The 26,326-nt window shown below is 31.5% G+C and overlaps 2 protein-coding genes across 3 annotated transcripts in view; one reads left to right on the top strand and one right to left on the bottom strand.

Annotated features, from left to right (window-relative positions):
• The window catches only part of LOC124531328 (monocarboxylate transporter 12), a 33,269-nt gene extending 17,718 nt beyond the window's left edge, over positions 1–15,551 (bottom strand). The window contains exons 1-2 of one of the 2 annotated variants that reach the window (XM_047105849.1): positions 15,533–15,551; positions 1,866–2,368 (exon numbers count right to left, since the gene is read on the bottom strand). In XM_047105849.1, coding sequence (XP_046961805.1) covers positions 1,866–2,016 — 151 coding nt within the window. In that variant the 5' untranslated portion in view covers positions 2,017–2,368; positions 15,533–15,551. Of the gene's footprint in view, positions 1–1,865; positions 2,369–6,224; positions 6,443–15,532 lie in introns of those variants that run through there. The other variant, XM_047105847.1, reaches the window with a different exon arrangement.
• Positions 15,552–16,332: 781 nt separating this feature from the next.
• Positions 16,333–18,906, top strand: LOC124530970 (chymotrypsin-1-like; the record flags this gene model as incomplete). Its single annotated transcript, XM_047105342.1, has 4 exons — positions 16,333–16,627; positions 16,850–17,076; positions 17,670–17,845; positions 18,771–18,906. Coding segments are annotated over exons 1-4 (834 nt in total), but the record flags the coding sequence as incomplete, so codon positions are not given.
• Between the last annotated feature and the right edge of the window lie 7,420 nt (positions 18,907–26,326).

Below are 26,326 nucleotides of genomic sequence, written 5' to 3'. Positions count from 1 at the left end.
CGCCCCTCCCCGCCCGCGATACAGCGCGCACTTTGCGCATTCATTGTTATCTGCAAAGGCATCTTTATGTACATGGAATAATTATGCTATGTTTACGTTTGATTACTTTCGTTTTCGCGGACGATTATTTAAGTGTACCCTGTTTTATTGTGATTTAATTACTTAAAATTAAATTTGTAACATCGTGTCTTCCAAATTGTTTTTATTCCATTTGCTGCTAGAACGCTTGAACCATGTACTAGTATTGCGAATAGTATAAATCCTCGCCTTATGGCGTCCACGAGTAGTAGGAATTCTGGTTCATTTTTCAGGATCGAAATTGTGATTCAACGTGGAAATGCTGCTAGCGTTCTTGCAACCATTCCACGCGGTCATGAATTATGTAGTAACTATTTTTAATTCTTTTGTAAATAAATTTCATTATTACTTAGAAGTTACACTTCTTTAAATATCGTGATCGCAATGTGATAGAACGCATTGGAGGATGGCGGTTTAAGCTCACAACGTTCTTCTCAAAATGAGAGGACCCCGTAGCTCAGTTGTAGTTCATGTATGCGCGTGGGTTATGGTTATGCGTGTTTGTATGCTCGTTGTACACATAATTTTCCATTTTTTTTAAGATTTAATTTCAATACTTTTCCTTTTAAACATAGCATATGTAGTATTATTGTCTGATCATCGATGACAAAGCTAATACACACTTACTATAAGAATGTATTACTTATTGGGATAATTCATTCAATAAAGAAAAAGCTGCTATTTTCATAGTTATTGTGTTAAACTCGAGCGTAAAAAGACAATTATTTTTAATCTATACAAAGGTAAGAGATAAATATAATTCTAGTCACATGAGATACATCGGCCATGAAATTCATTTGAATTGGGCTTGTTAAAAATTTATATGACAGTATCTTCTGATACTGACATTGTGTAAATTCATTTTATTTTAATTTCATGTTGCATAGGTGACTTAAAGAAATCGCGACGCAAATAAAATAAATGACACTGATAAGACGTTTGTAATAAAAGTTGCATATTTAAATATTTAAGTAACTGTTGCTTCCAAATCATATGTCGTATTATTGTTTTAAACAATAGTCTTAAGATCTTCATTTTCTGACTCATAAAAAATATTAGAGTCATTGCTCTTTAATAAAAATGAATATAAATGATAAATATTACATGTTTTATTATTGTTTTTACATTCTATTATAATTAAATTAAATACACAGATTATTAGCATTATAAAAAATATCGAAATCCTTTGTTTAAATACACAGGTCAAAATTTTATATTGTGAACACATTTGTTAGTAATACGTTTATTCTTGTCATTCATCCTTCAGGTTGAGCTTTCCTTTCTAATTCATTTCTGATTAGCCCAAAGATTACCTTATAAGATCCACCTTTTCCACCAATAATAATAATTTCGTAAAAAAACTATTTGAAATAAATAAATTGTCATTAGCCCAATATATAGTTGGACACGAACAAGAATTTTTAGGCATTAAAAAGTCACTGCATCGATAAAAAATTTTTTTACAAGGGGTAGGTATATGTTTATACATGTAGTCAATAAAAATGTTTTCCTGATAAATATATATCTTTTTTTCAGTATAGGTCGAAGTCGTTTTATAAAAATCATAATAACATTTTTCTACTCATAGCAAAAAGTCCCTAAGGCAAGATAAAATAATATAAGAAAATAAAAGCCACCAGTATTTTTCTTATATTCCATTTCCCAATTACTTTCAAATTAACATCAGGAAATTGTATTAAACACAAAGATGCACGAGAAAATAAAACAATTAAAATTCAATTCTAGAGATAAATTGTAAAGATTAACAATAAGTTTATAGTACTCACTGACTATGTGTATCATAAAGGATGCGAATACTACCATCCAGCCCCACCCTCCGTCTGGCGGGGGTGGCAGGCTCTCGGAACCCTCCCTCGACGTCTCGACGGCTTGCGAGCTGCTACCATTCTTTGCACTCTTCACACCCCCGTGCGACATCTTTGTTTAAAGCTTTAAAACTACTATCTTCTTTGACTTGGCACTTATTTATTAATGTTTAAGGCAGTTCAAAGGTATATCGCTTGATATGATTGTTTCGGAGTGTTAAAATATTTATTTTTTACAATTGGTACTATTAAATAGAGGCACTTGTAAATCTTGCGCTGTTCTTTAAATATATTAGAAAGAAGGAAGCGACGTTGCGGAGGGAAAACGAAGGACTCATAAGAATATTCTATCTTGCATGATCTATGGTTCTAGATCATGGATATTTCCACCTATCTGCTGTTCGATATAACATCTAGATTTGCTAACTGTTGGTTGCTTTGGAAGAACATGTTTGGCTATGTATCTGGAACAAAGAAATAATAAAAACGTTAATATTTATGAAGCTGAGATAGTCCAATGAACAGAAGAAGTTTGAAGGAAAATCAGAAATTATATCTGGCAGATAAGTCAACCGTGAAAACCGGCAAATTTTTAGTAAAGAAGCTTGTAAGATAATGTTATGGGTAATTTAATTAAGGCCCATACTTTTCTCGTCACCAGAAGCAAAGGCACAGCTGTCATAGCTGTGCTAAATTACTCTTCGATCGGTTTGGTATATAACTTGTTTAAAATTTCCAAACGTACTATATGGTTTACAGCTTGCAACTGAATCCAGATGAATTAATAATAGCTTGCAATAAAGATACTTCAATATGTACTTATAGTTTTCAGTTCTGTTATTTATGTGTGACAAGTATAAGTTATAATGTTTGGGTATATGGTCTTACAATTATTTAAAATAGAATATAGATATATAAGAATATTTTCTCAAACTTGTCTTTTGTGCACTACAATTAATTGTAAAATATATTTTTATTATTTGTGTGCTTTGTTAAGTTTACACATTAGATACACTCTCTGAAATGATTGTTATGAGATTATAATAGTTCCTATTTCGAAACGTAACGAAAATCAAGATTCAAGGAATAAAAATTATCTTATATTGTTTATGAGATTACGAGATAAATGTATCATCAAAATGACGTTTTGAACAATGTTTCAAGTACAGGTTCTACCAGCGACTACTTATTTACTTTCGAGATATTCTATAGTCCTCGAGATTATTCTTTATATCGTTAAGATAACTCATTTTGCATTAGTTGCTTAGCAAATGTTTCTAAAATAATTCACCCTATATCTTGCAGCGTATTAAACTGATCGATGGCTGTTATTTAATCTTATCGATATCATTGATAGCTTCACTATAAATAAGTGATTTTTTTGATAAGAATATATATTTTTTTTATATTTGTACTACAAACCTCTATTTTATTAAATTTATACTATGTTGATATAAATATAACTAAGATAAGATATGCAACTTTAATCATTGATCTTACTTTTAAAATCATAATTATAATTAGTTTATACAATTATCCTTGTTACATGAAGATTAGTTTTATCTTATTAATAATATTATATGCGATATTGAAAATGTTATAATCATCCATAGTTTACTAATGAAAATAAAAATACACAAAAGAGATAGAAAAAACTACACGTCATTTAAATTAAGTATCAAGTAGTTGTAGATAATGGATTATAACTATAATGTGTACTATGCGTAATAAGTAGGATAACTTAACTTAGAATGTAACCTTTAAGATAATTCTATTATGTACATAGTTATGGCGTACTCAGTATTTTGTATTAACGTTTTAAATACGTCATAGAGGTATATACTACAAACAATACCTAATATATTCTTGTGTTTTTTTATGGGCTATACCTACGCTAGGTAAAATGTTAAGACGCGGAAAACATATAATTACAAGTAACTTATGATTAATAAAATAGTTGAATAGGTAGTACAATGTCACGGACTGATTTGAATATATTTTGAGTTATTCTAAAATTATAAGATATTTATGTTAATTCCAATATTAAAAGGAAAATAATATTTTTTGTCCTGGTCACTATGAATTTGACTATTTGATGGTTTTATTCAAAGATACAAAATAAGTTTACCATTTAGTCTTGTCCTGCCTGTTTCGGAGATAGTTAAAAAAAGGTTTTGTTTTTTAAATTCTTTACATTATTATACGTCGAATGATAAATACAGAAATCGTTAACTTAACATGATCCTTAATATAAAATTATGAGTTTGTGAGATTTCACTTGAAGTAATTGAGACATTGAATTATTTTTACATTTTTGTGGCTTTTTCGACAAAAGAATATACATATTTCAAGATGTTTATGTTTACCTATTTTGCGTTAACATTTTGTATGTTTGTGATGTCAAATCAAAACGTATTAAGACGAGGTTACAGGTAATGCGTTAATAATGAGGTTTTCTCTAAAACTTCGAACGTAAAATCTGTGCCCTTTCGGCACAAATAAATGCTACAATTTAAAAAAGGTACTTAGATGCATTACAAATGAGATTCACTATAATTGTTTGTAGTAAAAATAGTCGAAATAGATTTTATAATATAACAATAATACATCGCATTTACATAAGATGACAGCTATTATCGTAATTTGTAATTGTGATAAGAGGTCGATGTTCATGAGTCTACTTCGTTGCTGAATTACATCATACCTTTAGGATGTTTATCTAGTCATGATTATATTAACTATAACTATAGCCGTTTTACGTGATCTACTATTATCAGTACTGGTAGTAGTATTAAGCTTCGCGTGGTTAAAATAAGGATGCCGCTTCGTTATATTTTTTTACAAAGTAAATATAGACATTCGCCAACCGATGTATATGCCGGTACTAATGCATCGTTCAACACATGAATGTTTATTTCTTCGCTCTATGATTTAAATGTAAACATTTAATATTTCTGATAGTATCGCTTCGAATTGCAAAGTACATTTATATAACAGTTTAAACAACTAACAATCTCTCATATATTTTTTGTAACTCTGTTATATTTTTGACACCCCAAACAAAATTGGGATAAGGGCAGGAGGATGATGATGTGATTATAGTTTTATTGCTATTAACTTGTTACGAAATTATTCAACAATATATTATAGTAACTAATATAGTAACTACATATTCATAAGAATATGGTATTATTTTCAATTAGACACACGCCTAATTAAAATACTATGGATAAATTTAACATATTAGTTTTTTAATTAATATAATGTAACATCGAATAGTGTACATATTTAAAGATACATAGTAATTGTATCATAGTAATTAAAGCGTCAATAAAAATAAAGTAAGGCCTGCCCAATATTTAACAAAACTGGTTAAGATTAACTATTTTTATAAATTAACATGCTTCTCGTTTTGAAATTAATTTTAGTTTGTTTTTTTTTAATTCAATATTGGAACTCCGATTTGCTTTTTAGACTGTAATTACGAGAACATTGCCATAATCACACTAAACAACGAAATAAAGCAATACAGAGTATTACTATTTAGCGGTAGAATACGCCTTGAATGATATCTACCCAGAAAAGAAAGATTTAAAACAGAGTAATAAGCACTTTATAATTTAAGTTAATTTTAGCTATAAATACACTTACTTCCAAAATATTATTTATGAATTTAATAAAATTGTTAAAATAATAGTATTTAATCACAGATATTAGAAAAATATTTAAGTACATCTAAACTGAAATATTCTACAGATGAAAGTACCGGTCAATCATTTCATAGCTAGCGTTTTTTTTAGCTTTAGCTTGCGTTCCACTAAATATCTTTTAGATTCAAAATAAAGCTGAATCGGAATCAACATTTAATTTATAATAGTTTTAGGTCACCGCCGGGGCTCAAGGAAGAGATGTCCACGTGCTTTATAAATGATTGGGACAGAACGGGACGCCACCGTCCAAATAATGAAACGACAGTGACTCAGCGCGTGTCAAACATTCGGAGTCGCGAATCAAAGTGTAGCACACTGCTCAAACAATGCCATTATGTATCGTTCGATCATTTCTTTTATGTTTCTGAGATATTGCAGCACATTTTCACAGTCCACAATTCTTTGTTTTGTATTTAATAAAACACGAAACTACATATTATTAAATTATTGATTTTCTATATTTGAAATAAAATATATTAATGAAGATCGACAATGTTTTGTATGTTTAACTGCGATGATAATGCATACTATTCGGCGCCAAAAATAAATATTGGCGGCGCCGTTGTTTTCATTCAAGATATAAAATAATGGAAAAAAACAAAGAGTATACCTATAGTACCGAGCTCGTTATCGCTGTTGAAAACTTGTCCGATTAATATATTTTTTCTTTATGTAACTTCACTTTGGCCGCGGGTTAACTAGAACTAAGTATTAGGAGTACGAACACTAGTTACGATGTGCACTGGCTAATGATATGCCCGCGGCGGGCGTTCACACTCGCGCGCTGCCGCCCTCTCACTGACAACAAAAATAGCAGATAACCGAGGAAACAAGCGTTGGATTGACTAAAGACATCTTACGACGTGTTTCCAGATTTCCAGTAGCCGTGTGCATAAAGCCTATTGTTTCGCATACAAGTAATGCGAATCCGTAATGCTGATGACGTTTAGCGTTGAAAAACAATGGCTTATTTTATTTGATATTTGATGCGATATATTGAGTAAATCTTATCAGTTTCGTATTAAATATTACTGAGATAAACAGTACTTATAGAAGTTAATATGCATAAAACCATGTCTCAAACAGCTGTTAATGTGTATTTAAACGTGAAGTAAAAAAAAATTAAATTACTAAATTAACTTCTGATTAATTTATAGTGAATTTGACCTGGTTATTGGGTAATATTTTAGCTAATGTGCTGATAGCGGTTGATAGAAAGTATATTTTTGAAAAAAAAAATGATACGTTAATTTAGGTTTTTAAAAACAATACTTATGATTATTTTTCCGTAGAAATATATAAAATATATGTTTTTATATCTTACTTTAAATTCTGTGTACATATAAAAATAACAATTGTAATAATCAATAATCAAAAATAACAGTTAAATAGCTTTATTATGCCAGATGTAGATATATTTGTAAGTTTAAATAAAACTAATTATAACGGATGAATCGCGTATATTAATTATTTTTAAAAAATCCCGACGTTTCGAGCACTTTGCAGTGTTCGTGGTCACGGGTAGACTAAAAAAAAAAATAAAAATAATTAATATACGCGATTCATCCGTTATAATTAGTTTTATTTAAATGTGTAATAATCGCGAAAATTTAAGACAACATTATATTTGTAAGTTATTTAATTAACATGAAAATTCACTGAAAACAAAACTCATTGTCAATTGAAAGTTAATCTCATGACTGCAATACGAAATTTCAATGAAAATATTGGAAGAACAAAAACAAACATCAGTCGTCGCTGTAATGTTCATAAAGCTTTTGTCAAGAGAATAAAAATAAATACAATCACACTACGTCACTTCCTATCATTGTAAATAAAGATTAACTTATATAAATAAATTAAGAACGCTTGCAATTCAATACACCTGTCCTGAAATGAAATACTTTTGCGTTAGAGTTTTTCTTTTCAATCGTTACATTTAGAAACGTTTCATTCTATTTTGACATTGAAATTTAAATTTATGACATTAATAAAACCAGTAAGTATTGTAAGCGAGTGTTTTACAAACACTAGGTAATTTGTTAGTTTATTTGCAATGAATTCGAAACAGCTGCGAATTATACGACGTTAAAGAGGCCAAGTGCAAGTTTCGCCGACTGATATCATGCCACTACACAATAATATTGACAGCTATATTGTGTCAAGTTCCGTTGATCTATTAATTTGAAATTCCTTATTATGAATACATAATAGCCTAGGTTTTATAAAATATATAATGCATTTTTTTGATCTATTAGAGGTATAGAACAAAGATAAAAAAACTGGATATTGAGAGGAGTGTGAAAAGGTAAAGATCGAAGTCAGTGTTATCGCAGATACCTATGCCCAGCACTGGACGAGAACAGGATAATGATCAATTATCTGATAATAATCTTTATATAAATACACGTGTGGTGTTTTAAGTGCATTTAATAATGTATGTTTCTAATATATGATATAAGTTAACATATTTGTTTTGCTAATTAATTCTATTACATACTTTTACATATAATTCATTCATAATTTAAAAGAATAAGAAGCACAATTGCTCTATATTGGAATTGTTTTGCTGTCAATATTCATTAGGTAATTATCATCCCGTTAATATTTAAAGACAACATCAACAGCGATGTCTGTATAGTCTATCCCAACCAGGATAGAACAAGAGCCAAATAAACAAGATTTGACATCGAATTGACGCGATATCTTCCTTGAAAATTTGAATAATTAATCTAATTGGATTTATGGATTCAAGGAGAGTGGTATTTTAACGTCAATAAAGCTGTAATGGGATTGATGAAAGTAAAATTAAAGTTTTTGATATAGTTAGGCGGTGGAGCAAATGGGTCAAGTGATAATAATAGATAAATAAGGTAACCAAAATAAATTCACTTACATCCTCAGATTTAGGAGTTAAGCTGTTACGTCCTTGTACCAATAGTTACACTGGCTCATTCACCCTTCAAACCGAAACACAAATATACTAGGTAGCTACTGCTGTTTGGTGACAGAATATCTGATGAGTGAGTACCTACGCAGGCGGGCTTGCACAAAAACATACTGTAAAGGTAAAAGGCTACAAGTAGTTAAGTGTTGTATTATATCTAAGGATTGTTTATTTTTATTTCTACTTCGATTGTAATAGGCTTTAGAAAGTCTGGGGTGCAGGTCAGTAACATCCTCGTGTGCACCACGAGCTTGCTCGTTGGAATCGGCTAACGACTGGCAGGGTGTCAGCTCCGTTGACGCCGAGAATGGTTTTAGCGGGTAAGACAAGGCATTAAGCCCTGGCACGGGGCCCTCATGGCTCCGATTGAGTCCCATATACCCGTCCCGGTCCCGCGAAAAAAAAGGCTTTAGAAGGTCTGGTCAAATACCAATATTAATCTAGATATTTAGCACTAAATAATTTGTTTTATACTTTGTAATTTGTTTTATCTTTTATTTATTGGGATTGTTATAATACACTCATTGGATGGAGATTATGTTTTGGAGGCTAATAATATGTACTATACTTGATGATGTGAAATAAAAATGATTGCAAAAAGGTTCTCAATAAAGTCTTAAAAGATATTGTATTTATTTCATACACACTGACTTACAAACGATACACGGCGCCGTCCCAGATACCTAAGGTTATAAGGTCAAATGTAATAATAAATATTCCATCTGTGGAAGTATTTACGATATAATAATTTAACGAGAGATGTTTAAATGTTTCTATGTATTACTTTCCATATTAAAATATATAACTTTTGTAGCTTCTTACAGAAGTATCACAATACAGGATACATAAATAAAATTTAAGTTGTTGACCCAGAAAGGTTACAACGCAGAACGAGGATAAATTGTACGATAGTAATATTCTTACAAACTGTGTATTGATTCGAATTCATAAGTTATTTAATGCTTGGTAAAGTATTAACTAAATATAATAAGCTCATGATTGATTTGGCATATGACGGCTATTCTCAAGGGAGACCTTGACCTTGAGACTTATGTCTGTGCGGGCACAGATATTAGAGTGCACAAGTGTGTGCGCGAACACAAGTATTATTTATATATTCTCTCCCTCTTGTAATAGAATGGGATGGTGAATCAACACCAGACATACGGTTTTATGTGCGTTTTAAACTACAGCACAGAAAAAGAATTAAAAAATTATTGTATTTATTAATTATTGCAAGTCATTGGGTAACACAAGTATTCTTATAAAATATATTTTTTTATGTAAATGAGTGCGATAAGTATTAATTCCGAAAACATATCGCTTGCAAATATGCATTCGCTACGATGATTTTCAGAAATATTTTGTTTTTTTTTTTTATTTTGTATTATAAAGATAGGCGGACGGACAAAGTAGCCACTTGATGGTCACCACAATCCGTCAGTTATCAGTATAGTTAAAATTGAATTTTAAAAATAAAATATAATTGCTATTATATCACATTATTTCGGCATCGGTTTGATAAGCCTGTACGATTACGCTTGAGAGTGTTTTTGTATTTTATTAAATTGCAATGAGCGTCGGGCCCTCTTACATTTTGCAGACATTTGGTTCTTCACCTTTTTAATCTTGTCCAATAGTTCGATTGATTGGAATGATATCTCTTGTGCTTGTAGCTGGACGGGTTCATCGTTAAAACCGCAACAAAACAATACTAAGTAGAGTTGTTAGACGGTAGAAAATCAGGTGATTGGGTAGCACTTAACTAAAGCTAACTACCATTTAGTAAGTAGTTTACATTGCTATTTTAGTAATGTACTCAAGTAACTGCTTCATTTAATGACCTGTATATATATTATTGTATATATATGTATATACCTATTGAATTCTCGTGTACGTTGATGCACGTGTTTCGTCAATTAATTTGTAATTTTATATGTTAATTATGAGATTTTCCGTACTAATTGCAACGAACGAAATAATTATTTCAACGTCAATTGATAAGTAATGCATCATAGAATATATTAGCATAATCCGTAAGTAGGTATTTGTGTGTGTAAATAAACACATCGAACTATATTAATAGAACAGTTTATTTACGATTGCAACTTTGTTTATCAACTGCATATGGAGTTTATCAAACATCTATTTATCTTGACATGACCGATTTGTACTTGACTCGTTTAATTCAAATAAGAATGTTGTTGACCGTAATTGAAATGGTATAATTATTATAACTAGTTACTATTTAACGTAGTTATAGGAAAAATACGTTTATAGTAATTGATTTATTAGGGCTTAGATTTTTTTTATAAAATTTTGATTTTGGTTAGATTAGGTGGAAAACGTGGCAGGAGGGTCAACTGAAGGACCCGGTGTCAAAAATGTCCATCGCCGTTGGTAGCCCATTTGAAATACCGTGCCGTTTGTAGAAGTTTGACAACCTTTAAGAAATTTGTAATGCCATATTTTGAAGGTCCTATAGCTGTCAGAAGCTGATGAAGAGTTTTTGTGAAAGGTAGAAAATGTGACATTCGTATTAAGCAGATAAAATTTATCCAAATAAGTCATCGAAACAAAAGAGAGCCGTCCGGTTTATTTATAATCTTGGAGCTAGAGACTCTCTTCGGGATGTTTTTAACAAAGTGGGAATACTCACTGTTGCGTCGCAATATATTTACAACAATATTATGTATATTCACAGTAACATTGATCACTTTGATAAAATCAGTGATAATCATTGTATGTGCACTAGGAGAAGCTTATAACGCCAAGTTTGCGACTCCGCAAAATCAATAGATCCTTCTTGGGGCAGGGTATCCGTTTCTATAATAAAATTCCGCAGAAATTTTTAACTTTGCCGTTTAGTAAATTCAAATCGTTTGTAAAAAATACATCGGTAGAAAAAGCATATTATTCGATACAAGATTTTATAGATGATAAAAAAGCGTGGAGTTAATACCTGTTGACTTCCAAGCAGGATACATTAATTGAAATAATTGTATGTAATTAACATGACGTTGTATTTTTTAAATGTTAAAAAAGAGTAACTACTGAGTTTCTTGCCGGTTCTTCTCGGTAGAATCTACTTTCCGAACCGGTGGTAGCTTCACTTAATTGTAAAATGACGATTTAAAAGTGCTTATAAAAGCCTACTTGAATAAAGTTTATTTTGATTTTGATTTTGATTTTTCCGTGAAAAATACTGAACAAGATGCAGATTGATCCATGATCTCTACAAAGCCAAAGCATGTCGGAAAGAGCTGGTTCGTAGGTAATTAGAGTATTTCTGTGAGAGTCTGGTACTGGTGAACTCCCACTCAGAGATGAGAGCAGTACAGTACGCGATGTGGCTTAAAACATCAAATCCAAGTATTCCGATACAGGTTATGGAAGCAAGTTCTTAAAATTGTTCCCAAAGTGTGTATAATTAAATTAACATATTCTATACCTTGTTCAGTATGGGCTTACAAGACCCTTTAAATAATTTTACAAGATTTATTATATTTTATTAAACGCGCAGCTAAATTGGGTCAGACTATAAACTCTGAAGACGAACAAGCAATTTAGTTGTTAATCTTTTACGAAAACTTTGTCTGTTAAAGTGCTTGATACATTTTCCCACTCGCAACAGTCTGTTTATTGTTCATCACTCTAAACCTTGGAAATAGCCTGAGACCTAGATGAACACATAGTTATAGGTATCGGGGATTTGTAGGAAAAACAAGGAATATAAAACGTACGAATACGCAGGATAAACATATAAACAAGACTTAGGTACTAGAATTGTTGTCAGCCTTCACATTATTATATCTTTTCTTGACGTATTACGGGTATAAATCGAAAATGATAAATATTACAGTAATAGACATTTGGCGTGACATCGTTGTAAGGTTCGTTACACATAAATTGTTAGCCCAATTTTTTATATTTTTCATTTATTCAGAAATATATTGACATTTAACAATACAAATTTGTTTCAAATGAAATCTCCAATAATTTAATAAAATCTAATCAAATTTTGTTTTTGAGGCAATTGTTTTGCTATATTTAAAACAAAAAACGTTATTTTATTAAGATTTTCTTCAAGCAATTTGATTGAGTATTTAATTAAATCTGAATTATTGATTGCTTAAATATATCGGGCTAATTAGTTTAAAAAAAAATCTTACGATTTCTCCAAGTAGAATCGTTAGCTGGGTTCTCGTAATTATGTATAATTCTCTATATTATGTCGATTGGCTCTTTAAAACTGTACGAAGGTTGACTAGCTTCAAAATGCGGACAAGGTTCATTTTATAGGATAATTCGTGCGCTGTTTGCGATATGTTATACGGTGAGTATTTATTATGTTATATTTTATACATTGTAGAAAAAGTTAAGTAAAAAAATACGAGCTATTTTCTAAAATTTCTTTGGCAAATTGTCATTCCTATTCACACGATAAAGCTATAATTTTAAAAAGCCTGTAGTAAATACATTGTTCACCGCGGTGGCAGAACTCGCTCCATTTAGGCGCGAACGACTCAATTTTGTAGGGTTGTCTTTTATTTTATTTTAAAACATATGTATTCAATTATAATGATAAAGTAGAGATTTTTCGTTTTATCTTCTTTTCAATAAAAGTCAATCTTTATTATATAAATAGGCAAATAAAAACAGTTCTATACTTTCGTCTTATCATGTTTGACAACTGATTTTAGTTTTATTGTTTGGTAGTTTGTGAGGAGCTACAGTGTCGATAAAAGAAAGAATGGAATAGTTGATGAAGATGCTTGTAATATAGAACACTCAGATACCGCTTCTCTTATGAGGAATTTTGGAGCAAAACTGTATTACACTGTACCATACTGTATCAATGTACATAATGATCTGAAAATTGATTTTTTGTTTATGGTTAATTTATTGAAAAATGTCCACGCTGGTGTATGTATATTATAAAAATCACAATTTATATAATTTTACTTTCAATGTTATAAATTCAGAAACATTGGAGCTTCTACTTCTGCCAATAAAATAAGAAACAAAATAAGAAATATTTTTATTATTAACTGAGCTGGCACAAACTTCTCTAATGACGAATTTATGTATATGTCATGAATTTTTTTGTTTATGTTAGAGTACCCTTATATTTTCCCCTATAAAAGTTCATTAATTAATTATTAATTTAGGGCAGCTGCCCTGCCAAACTTATTTTATCTACTTAGTTTTTGTAAAAGTATATCTTATCATCGTTAATTATGTCGTAACACACAAAATAGAAAAAAAGTTGTATTTTAAAAGTTTATACTCAAAATGGTTTAATTTCAACATTATATATAGAGTTGGTGTACTCAAATTCGACGTAGAAATGTGAGGAATGTTATCACAGTTCGCGTTTCATGAACTGAAATCGCTTTTAATAAATAATGTAAAGTCTGAGTGTAATTCCACCAGCATTGTTCTCAACCCTATTCCTCCGGCGCAATAGTAATACGATTATAGGCGCTCGATTAGTCGATCTCGATCGTCGCTTTGCGTCGCTTATTTACTTATTGTACACACATTTAATATACCGAGTTGCGTAAAATAAACAACCGACAACGACCGTAACTTGTTACTAAATTTTGATATATTTACTCTAGAACTCATATTGTTTGTATAATTTTGTATTATAAAATTTGCAGGTTGTATTTTTGGTAAATTGTTTTTTTATTATTTATGTACCAAATTGATTTTTAAGAATATTTAACATTGGTACAACGATAAACATATCACTCAACTACGCTTAGTGCAAGCCCGTCTGTTAAAGGCTCGTCACCACCGTTTATTTTTCTCTGGGTATAGCAGCAATACTTAACATTCTAGTGGTCTGGATTGAAAGATGAGTGAGCCAGTAAGCGGTCGAGTCACGGGATAGTTAATATTTTTTATAGTATCTCTGGGTGGTAGTGATCACTTACCATCAGGTGACCTTAACGGAAAAAAAGTCTATAAGAGACAATATTGACTGGAGAAATTCATTTGGAATTATCATAATCTGTGCAAATAAGTAAATAATACATAAAGGAGCTAAGTACGTCTATTATTGATAAAATTATTATATTCAATAGGGCAGAAAGATATACTATTATTAGTACGGAAATGGAGGAAATCAATGAATAGGAGGATTTAAAAATTATTACGGTCATAAAGAAGTAATCGTACAGAATCATAAAGAAGAAATATATGCTTGTAATAATTTTTTATCGTGTGTAATGTATCAGTGTTGACTTAATAGAGTTTTTTATGATTGTAGATGTAAAAACAGTTTCTGTTGATTACTGTTGAATAACGACAAAAATGAAATAGAATGAATAATTACATTTTCATTGATTATTCTTCTGCATATGACATTTACTGTTAGCTGATTGATTTGTCAAAGGAAATTCAAATATCACTGTTATTATTTGTCTTAATATATATATCTATGTTTATCGTCAGTATTTATTTGTTTAAAGTTAAACGAACACTGAATTTAAACATATATATTCATTCAATATATTATGAAACGTTTAATGATTACGAGTTTTTATATATTGATGGCATATGTTAGTGATAAAATAACCACGCTATCATTTAACTTATTTATTTGTATATCGTATTGCGATACAAATATTTATAATTTTACAAAATATTTCATTGTTATTTATATAATGGAAAAGCAATTATGATATTGTTTCATTGTAAAACGAAGTAAAATGTGTAATAACATAAAATTAAAAACAATCATTTATGGGTGAAAACAAAATATTTATTTTTATTAAGTAATTATTACCCCTGTTGTGTTATTCGTATTATTCATATATACTGGTATAATACCTTAAGCAAAATCTCAGCAGATTTTACGTTAACCATAATCTCAGACATTGTGAATTGGCCAAGCTAACAGGTGTTTCTAGTAAAATATCACGACTATAAATTAAATAAATAACATATTTACATAAACTTACCTTAATTATATCAGCTTTTTAATGAAATGTATTATTTAAATATTTAGTTTTTCCTTGAAGTAGAAAACACAATCGATATACACCTTTGTTTAGATTCGTGCCCTAATTTCGTATAGAAATTTAAGTTTTTAAATTAATGTATAAGTAATAATACACGTAATGTTTAATTATTAAATAGTCAGATGATATGTCCATTTTTTTATTATCAATAGTATTGTTTGTATTGTCGAATTATGAACAATTTTAGGCCATACTAGGTTATGTTTAGTTGCGAGGTGAAGCCGCGCGCGGCGCTGTTGGCGACCGGCGGTGGGCAACTGACTGCGCGGCTCTGAAGGCGGGCGGCAGCGAGACTCGTGTAGATTTCCTGCCTGTCACGTTACATGCCGCAAGTATGTTGTCGCGCTTCCAAATCGTTACTTCTTCAGGTGGAAAAGAGACAGACTATTACAATGTATGCGTGAGAACATCTTCTTGCCATTTCTAGCTGTTCACTCCAATTAATTATATTTAACATGCAAAACAGATGTTTAATATGTAGGTAAATCTAAATTCAGCAATGGCGAATTAATTTAACCGTGTCTCTATAATCCCATTAATAAATATAAAAGTTTAACTTTATAGCATCTTTAGGTAAGTATTATTTTCGTTGAGCAAATTAATCAAAGACATTTTTTCAGTAATAATCGTTTTTACATAAAACTATGCGCTATTAATATTGTATAAATTAACGTCTAAAATCACCATTTATTTCTCAATTTAGGTTCAGTTACACAACGTTAACTCACATGTGTAATAAAATGCACTATGAAGCAATAATTAAAATTGTTTTAATACTTTTCCAAGCCAGACATTTACTTAGTCACTTGAAAGATATGGGAGAAGTGTCGAGGAATTGGACGGATGTTTTAATTAATCTCGAAAAACGTATTGTCGGGGGTTCAAATGCAACGAAAAATCAATATCCGTTCAGTGTTCAATTTTTTAATTCTGGTGGTCTCTGCGGCGGTTCGATTCTTACGAAAAAAATTGTACTGACAGCAGCGCACTGTTTCGATCACAATAAAAACCTCATTGAGATGAAGATATATTCAAGTAATTGAATAATTTCGAAAATTATACATTTTCAACATATGCATTTAGGTATAAATAATTTATTCACCGGACCAGTGGTTAGATTATGTGAATACGACCAAAAATTCTGGTTACTCAGTGGGAGTGTACGTGCGATTTATTTGTGACAAAACTTCCATGTAACCTACACGATATTCGCAAAGGAGTAAAGTACTGTTAATTGTTTTTATATAATCGTTTTAGATCCGCGATTTGTCTTTGACCTTCAAGCGATAGCACACGATGTATGGGATTTTAAGATTCATCAGAAGTACGGTGAAAATAGGGCTTTCGCCAATGACATCGCAATTTTAATAATCCACGACGATTTCAAGTTTGGTCCAAAAGTTCAGAAAATTGTTATTATCAACACAGATGTTTGGATGAATGTAAATGAAACATTTGTGGCTACCGGATGGGGTGAGACTAAGGTTTTACGATTATTTATTCAAAAGATTTTCTAATTTAATTTTATTTCTTTGTACTAGTCAACTTAGAAAAATGTGGGAAAGAGGGTTTCATAACTAATACATTATTATAAATTCAATATATGCATTTAAATATAAACATAACCCTATCGTTATCATCACTGTCGTCATTTCACGTCAGTCCGCTACTGCAGATAGGCTTACTGCACAACACTGAGTTCAAAGAACATTTAAATAATGTTGTACCAACATACATAAAAACGAAAAGCCAACGTTAATACAGATAGTTCTAGATACAGTACTCAGTTCATAAAAAGAGTTTCGTGTAAGTTTTTCCAGCACTAATGTCAACATATATTCTCTAGTGGTCTGAAAAGCACTTGGAACTCTTATTCTTTTTATACTCTTCGAACGTGTGAGGTTTCCATTGTATTAAGAGAGTGAATTTTGAATCTGTATTTATGCTGACTTGTGTACTCTTGAATCCCTTGCACGGTGGGCCTAGTTTAGCAGAATAGAAAAAAAACTGTATCGTCTTTATTATATCCAACACAGTTATTTCAGGACAACCACAATATAATGTTATTATTTTGTAGTACGGTGGCGGCGTACAACAAAATCGTTTAAAGGCTGCTAATATGTATTATGTAAACAAAGAGAAATGTATGGCTGAAAACAAAATCGACTTGGGACCTGAAATGTTTTGTTTGCACGGGAAAGGCGAGAGCGACACGTGCCGCGGAGATTCTGGTGGAGGGATATTGTGGAAGGGGTATGATATACACACTAGTCATGAGTTATTCCCACATTAATTATTTATTTTACAGTATTTGGATAATTATTTCAAATAAAATGTGAGTCTGGCACGGGACGCCCGGTATTTGAGCCGGTGTTTTCATCGACATTTACGAAGCATCGTTATTCAAAGAATTTTATAATACTTTTTTAATTCTTGGAATAAGGATGCGAATAATAAGCTCGTATTAAATTACTTATAGAAAAATCGAATGTTTCATTAATAATTGTCCGGGTTTTGACTGAAAGTTTTATTTCCGTGGGATCCACTTGTTCCAGCCACCAGACCAACATGACTTTTATATATAATTATTTAATTGCCATTTTGACTTTACGGTCAATAAAATCTAGCTATTAATCTGACATTCCGCAGCTTCACGTTTAATTGGCACATTGGAAATGACGAGCTAAAAGCGCTTTTAAGAACGTCCTTAAATGTATATTTAAATTTACGAGTATGAGTCTTGGTTTTTAAGAAAAGCTTTCTTTGGATTTTCATAAAAATACCAATCAACATATGTTTATATTTAAAATAAACATCGTCATACCTAAATATTACCAATATATTAAGAACCGATTCAAACCACTTTTCTGAATCTTAAACCTTAAAGGCTTACCTTAAGCAGAGATTTTATGTTGAAACCCGAGCAGGCACCTCTTTTTTATGTGCTTTATATGTGATCATAATATTAACCTTGTGCTGAATAGTGAAGGAGAACATCGTTATTGGATGTTTGAATGAAGTTTTGTTACGTGTGTCTAACTGTAATGAATATTTCTTCCTCCTTTTGTCTAAAGAAGATGACTCGAAATAACCTTATATTCGATTAAGATGGGAGGTCTTAGCTTAGCCTGGAACATTAATATTTACCCACTTTAATTTACCAATTCTTTTGTTCCAGCGGTCTAGTAGGAATTGTTTCCCATGGGCGAGGGTGTCTTGAGTCACCAGGTATATACGTAAGCGTTTATTATAATATACATTGGATAAATAAAACTGTTGCAAAGATTTATAAAAAGTTCTGTGATTTTCATCATAATAAATTAATGATCTGATAAAGTATATTATTAAAAAATATTGAGAATAATTTGGGTATTTTTTTTTAATTTCAAACCTAACATAATTTGGGAGTAAATGTAATTGTATTTAACTATACTGTCAGCTCAACCGATCAAAATGAGTCGTGTTAGTGTAGAGGGGTAGGCGCGGGGTGCTGGAAGAAGCTCCAAACCTTAGTGCTGACTGCTGAGTGATTGGACTCGACTCGATCACGGTTCAGTGTACATGTCTATTCATGTTGCTGTGAATATTGAGAGGGTTTCTCTAAATTTATTTTGGTTTAATCATTGAAATTATACATTAACTTACTTGAAGTTATTAAAGGTATAACTTATACGGCAATTTTCCATAGATGCAGAACTAATTTTGAATAATGCAGCTTCACCAGCATCTGTTCGGAAAAAATATACCTGTTTTTAAATCCAGGATATTTTAAAAATACTAAAACTATACAATTTAATTTAAAAACACATACATAGCTGTTTTGACCTATTGATTGTTATTATTAGTATTATGGAATGATAGCTGCATATAAAAACACTTATGATCGCATTTTCAAGAGCTCCAGTAGATGTACAGAAAATGAAAGGGATTTTAAGAGAATTCTTGATTGTAATTTTTTTAATAAAGAATTAATTTTATAGAGCGGAAAAAAGTAACTGGCCGGATAGAGAGCGGTGCTAGCGGTTATCCATGCGTGCATCGTAAGGAAATAAAGGTCTACATACGACCTTTATATTTGGTTAATATTCGTTGCTCAAAATCACCAGCGTTTCTATCTTTATTACCTCTATATAAGTCCCTTTAGCCGGCGATAGGGCTTTGTTGGTAGGGCATGCAATACTTTTTGTTATATTAGGCTGTTTAGAACAGGGATTTACAGACACAAATGCTATAATATGTCAGATTCTGTGGTTAGTGTAGCATTGGTGAATGATTTTTTTTATGCTTCTTTAAATACAAATTTATGGGCAAGAGTGATGGCTTACGTTAATTAACTAAAATAAATATAGAAAATATAAGAACACAAATCTGGGGTCACTATAGGTGGTATTAGGCCACTGAGGTTATATATGTAAAGACAATACTTTTAACTGATATATATATATATATATATGGATATATATTTAAAGAGAGATCAGATGGTGTGAGGTGATAAGAATAGGTGAAGGAGCATATTAGTACGTGAGGGTAAGCGTAAAAGTAGCTACTGTATCCAAAAATTTAAAATAACCCAATGAACACATTGTCATATTGAATAAAGAGTGAATGAACGAACATTAAAAGAGGGAACACGCTGGGTTGAACCAAAATAAACGGGATGAGGGCAATCGAATGATAATAATCGCATTTTAGTATCCCTAAATAGTGAAATAAATAACCTATAAAGTTATTATATCGTTACGAGGAGAGAATGTTATGATTGCTCTTAATGATGTGGAAAAATATTTTAGTATCGTTGTTATTATCTTGGTGCCCTTCCAAATTATTCACTCAAATGAATAAAACGGGTTTATACCGAACTTTAAAATACAATATCATAAAAGAATATAATGCAATAGAACATATTTGCAAAAAATAAGTGATTAAATATTTATTATTAATATTAAATTTTACAATTTCAATTTTCCCGTGTAATATTTATTTATTGTATTATGCAATGCGGCCTTTTTTGTTTTTTTTAATTTTTTTTCTTAAATAGTCAATTTTATCAAATAATAACATTGTAAACCAACTACTTAAAATCGACTACTAATCTTGATTTATCGCAATAGTTATCTGCTTCGTTGTAATATGCGTGATTTAATTGTGAATGATTCAGTATTCATGAATTGAACTATTTTTTCATATCAGTTTCCTAATTAAGTTCTGTATAGTTTGATTCGTTAGGTGCGCATATCCATTGAATGCATGTATGCATAATAAATAACATGAATGCATCTTGTTTTAAAGGAGAAAATCCAATGTTCATTAATTACACGGATATTTAGTAAATATAAAGCATTATTGATTTTATTATATTAATATTAAAATATTATAATCATATTATGCACTACATTTATTAAGAAGAATTACATATGTATAACATTTATATTTACGATCTTATTGCTTTTAAATTTGTACAGGAGCTGATACAGGGTTTGCTAGCGATATGACCAACTTATTATTAAATACTTATTTATTACATATATTCAATATGCATTTATTTATATTAAATATTTATTATTAGTTAGTAGTGTTAGATGTTAAGTAACTATTTTTAATTTGTATGTAGTCAAATGCATTCATAATGCATTAATGTTCATAATTCTTAGGTGGACAAGTCAGATAAGGTAAGGCTAAAAATACTTTACAAACTAACAAACAAAGCAATAAGATGATGTTATGATGCCTATAGATTTAGAATTATATAACCTGGACAATAAAGATACTTCAAAAAAGTATATAATTAAATCTTACTTGGTGGTAGGGCTTTGTGCAAGCCCGTCTGGGTAGGTACCACCCACTCATCAGTTATTCTACCGCCAAATAACAGTACTCAGTATTGTTATGTTCCAGTTTGAAGGGTGAGTGAGCCAGTGTAACTGCAGGCACAAGGGACATAACAACTTAGTTCCCAAGGTTGGTGGCACATTGACGATGTAAGGAATAATTAATATTTCTTACAGCGTCATTGTCTATGGGTGATGGTGATCACTTACCATTAGGTGGCCCATATGCTCGTCCGTCAACTTATACCATAAAAAAATATATTTGGAAAACACTGAAAATAGAAAGTACATAAACATCTTAAGAAACATCTATTCCAATTGCTCAAGTAGAGTCAACTAGATAGACCAGGCAAGAAATTCAACATAAACAGAGAAATGAGACAAGGTGATCCAATTTCAGCAAAATTGTTTGTAGCGGTCCCACAACGTATAATGGGATACCAAGGTTTAAGAAAAGGTTCAACGGAAGCGTAAAATTACTAAGCCACCTCAGATTTGCCAAAGACATTATCCTGTTCTCCGAAAATCCACAACAGTTAAATAGCATTATATGCGACTGACACAAACCAGAATAAAGGTTGGTTTGAAAATAAATCTCGACAAAACGAAAGTTATGATTGTTCAATATTTTAGTCTTGAGTTTGTACAAAAAATATGAATACTTAGGCAAATCGATCTCTTTCAGGGAAGGAAGTATGGAGGAAGTAAACAGAAGAATAGCAATCATCTGGAAACAGTTCCAGAACTTTTCACCATAGTGAAATTTTTAAACCACACTTACAAAAAGATAGCTAGGATTCAGTAACACTCCCATGCTTAACCTGTGGGTGCCAGACGTGGTCGTTCGATCACAAAATGAGAAAATAGATTCCGATTGTTCATTTTTGTTTATTTTTTCTTTGTGTTATCATAATAATGCAATTCTCATTTTACATCTAATTATATTTCATAGATATAGATTAAATAAAATTAGATGCTAAATATTTTTGTAAGTTAGTTATTTTTTTGTTTATTTTTATTTATTTTTCTATCTACGTCATAAATTAACTTAAATTCTGTGTTACTTTTGTCATTTCTTTTTTCTCTTCTTATTTTCACTCATGTGGTGTGATCCAAATAAAGACTATATCTATCTATCTATCTATCTATCGATTGCTCAAAGAAGAATGGCTCATTACAATATTATAGATAATGTAGTGAATATAAAAATCAAATAATAATAATAAAGCTTTATTATTATAATTTCTACATTATATTTAGGCGTCAGTGCTGCATATGAATTATAACTTCGTCTTTGTTCGTGTATACGACTAATCCAATATAAACTTCCAAAGTCTGTAGAGATTTAAAACTTATGAAAGCTTTGAAACTACATGTTTTTAGAATATTTAAGAAGTTTAAGAGATTTTAAAAGTTTGGTTAAAAAATAGCGAAGTCTTATTTACGTATATTTGGTTGGGAGAGTCAATTATTTCCAAAACAAAACTTTTACGATATAAGATGATAAAAAGCGTGGAATTGATACTTGTATAATTGTATTTCATGAACATGACCGCATTTTTAAATGTTGAAAAAGAGTAACTACTGATTTTCTTGCTCATTCTTCTCGGTAGAAGACCGATTTACTAGTCTGTCTGTATTCTTTTTAGGGTACGTCTGAATACAAAAACGGAACCCTTATAGGATCACTCGTGTGTCTGTCCGTCCGTCTCTTACAGTCAATTATCTCCGAATCTATTAGACCGATTAAGTTGAAATTTGGTACACATATCAATTCCTGTAACCCAAATACAGAGGTGTGACGTGAGCAGATGAAATCTGTATATGGGGGGTCATTTTTGGGTGGGAAGGGGAAAATAAAAAAAAAAATTCTGAAAACTGCATCGTGTGGCATATCAAATGAAAGGTCTTGTTGAGAAGATCTTAAATGTATTTTTTTGTAATTTTAAAATAAATAGTTTTCAAGTTTTTTTTTTTTTAATTAACATAAGAATTAACATCATTAAATGCTTAAATATATGTATACAAATATGAACTAAAACTAGTTACTGTATAAATCTTGACCGCGTGGAATGGCGGCAAGAATGCTAGCAGCATTTCCCCGTTGAATCGCAATTCCGATCCTCTGGGCAAAAAACGAACCAGCCCTCCTGTCACCAGTGGAGGCAATGAGGCGAGGTGTTATACTTTTGATGAAGCTTTTTGCACCACTACTCCAAGGGCCAAGCGTTTCGACAGCAAATGGAACAAAAAAGTAATTAGACATAATACACGAATATTTAGTTATTTTTTTGGCTTCAGCTTTTTCCGCAGCGGCACCGGCTCTTAACATTATTTCCCGGATATGAGATGGGGCCAACGTGTCAACACATGTAGCGTCCCACACAAGGGCCCGACCTCGTTCCCAGGGAACCAATGTTAATCCATCAGGTCTCTTACCATCATCACGACTAATTCCACGAGGCTCAGTAAGAGCAGGATCGATGGTGGCAAGAGCCCTTTTTATTATGTCATTAAGAGAACCGTGGCGGAAAAGCCTACCTGAACTCCTTGGGCAAGAGAGACCATGTAAACCGAAAGAGTCTACCTCCATTCCACACGGTCATCTGTGTTCAGAACACAGAGGTGTTCCCAGTCGGAGACCAATCGATATGCGAAAACATTCATTATCTAAAAGTGTCCCAAGATTTTTAGAGGGTAATGAATTCAACCAGTGACTAGACTGATGATAACGCTAGAAGCCTGGCACGGTCTTGAGCACTTGTTAAATTTTGTGTCAAACTGTGTAGTGTAGCGTGAACCAATGAAGAATCCCAAAGTTTTTGTTTTGTAACTTCCTTAGGGATATCATCATTTGGGCACTTTACCTTCCAGGTCTCTATCGCCTCAGTAACATTCATGATTTTTACAGATTTTGATTTTAAAATTTCTGAACAAAGGCCTGAAATGCTATGTACAGAAGAGAGAAAGGCCGGGAGGGCAACACTTGATATTTTTCTCACGCCGATGCCACCAAAAGGAATGGGAAGTGTAGCTTGAGTCCAAGAATATTCATCAAGAGATAAATTTAGAATTTTTTCTAAAGCTTTTTTAAGGGTGGCATCGATTTGATTGGTAAGACTAGGATATTTCCAGATAAGCTATATGAGAATTTAAAATGCCCAGAAAAGTTAAGTAAGAAGTTATTCAAGAAAATAGACGAAAATTGACCATTACCACCCCCCTTATCTCCGAAACTACTGAACCTAAAATTTAAAAAAAAATACAGAAATTAGTTTTCTCCTTATAGATTATAGGAAAACCTATAAGAAGTCCATGATATTAAAATAACATGGTAAATCACTCAATATTGTGCGTACTAACTTACATTTGTAGGTGGAATGTGTGGGAGAACATATTTTTTTTGTTCATTTTTATAGATAATGCACGGAATCCTTGCTGTGAGAGTCCGACTCGCACTTGACCGGTTTTTTTTTGGTATAGGTTGGTGGACGAGCAGATGGGCCGCCTGATGGTAAGTGAACAATGACGCTGTAAGAAATATTAAGTATTCCTTACATTGTCAATGTGCCATCAACCTTGGGAACTAAGTTGTTAAGTCCCTTGTGCCTGCAGTTACACTGGCTCACTCACCCTTCAAACCGGAACACAACAATACTGAGTACTGTTATTTGGCGGTAGAATAACTGATGAGTGGGTGGTACCTACCCAGACGGGCTTGCACAAAGCCCTACCATCAAGTATTCTGAATCTTTATAATGGTAGACAATTATTTAAGCTAGATTTTTGGAAGAAGTTAAAACGACGTATTTTATCTACATAAAAGAATTGAGCCTTCCATGTTCCTTTCTGTTTTTATAGAAACAACATTCAAGACACTTGTCTACTGTAACCAAAATTGGGCGCTCAGGCAGAGTTCATTGTGTGTGATATGTGATGTTCTTAGTAAGTCAAGTAGCAGTACGCCAGGACTAAGGACTTACCGCGCGTCCTTTAGTTGAGCTTACTATAATACGGAAATACGATTCTAGGAAGCATGGTTACTTAACAGTATGGTCGTAGAGCCTAGAACGCAACGTCGAGTCACCAGGCATATTCACGTGTATGAATGTAGACCTTACAGAAGACTCAAGTGGCGTTTTGAATGTAGTATGTTAGAAAAAAATACAAAATAATTATAATCCTGCTCTTTGTGAACTAGATCAAAATGCAATTATTTAAAATAAAGTATTAAAAAAGTAGTAGGATCTATGGTAAAATGTATATTAAGAAAAATGTACCTAATCACAAAAACCATGCTATCCATATAGTACGGACAAAATGATATAATGATTCTTAAGAACACAGTTCACAAATATATCGTCAGTGGTCTTCTTTGGGACATCAGCACATGACGCATGAGTCCAAAGGAAACAAGAAATATATTTTCTATTTCTTCTCAGAGAGCCTTTAAGTCATTCTTGTCCAGCATGTTTCTTGTCCTTGATGAAAGGGTAATCGAATGCATTTTTACGGCTAGATCGAATGCAAGCTCTTGGAGTGATGTACGAGTCAAACTAAAAAGTCGTGGTTCTGAAAACTTTATGTGTTCTTCTAACTCATGCTCAATCTCAGAATGAAAATGAAGTTGTTTACAATATGATATAGTATTATATTATATTATATTTTTGTCCATTGTATATGTATGTCATTTTGCCCAAACGTAAACAAAAACGAATAAAACATCATACTTCCATAAAACAACTAATAATTGCAATTAAAATAATCGTAATCACAGAATACTTACACATACAATACTTCGTCGGTTTTAAAATAAATCATTAAAGAAAACAATACCCTTGCCAGAAAATCGGGGAAAACCCTATAAAATATACTTTTAAAGGCCCGAAACACGTTTGAACTGATT

This window comes from Vanessa cardui, chromosome 7 (assembly GCF_905220365.1).
Source record: "Vanessa cardui chromosome 7, ilVanCard2.1, whole genome shotgun sequence".
In the NCBI taxonomy this organism is placed as follows: Eukaryota; Metazoa; Arthropoda; class Insecta; order Lepidoptera; family Nymphalidae; genus Vanessa; species Vanessa cardui.
Note: the sequence above shows the minus strand (reverse complement) of the source record. Positions and strands in the feature narration are given on the sequence as shown.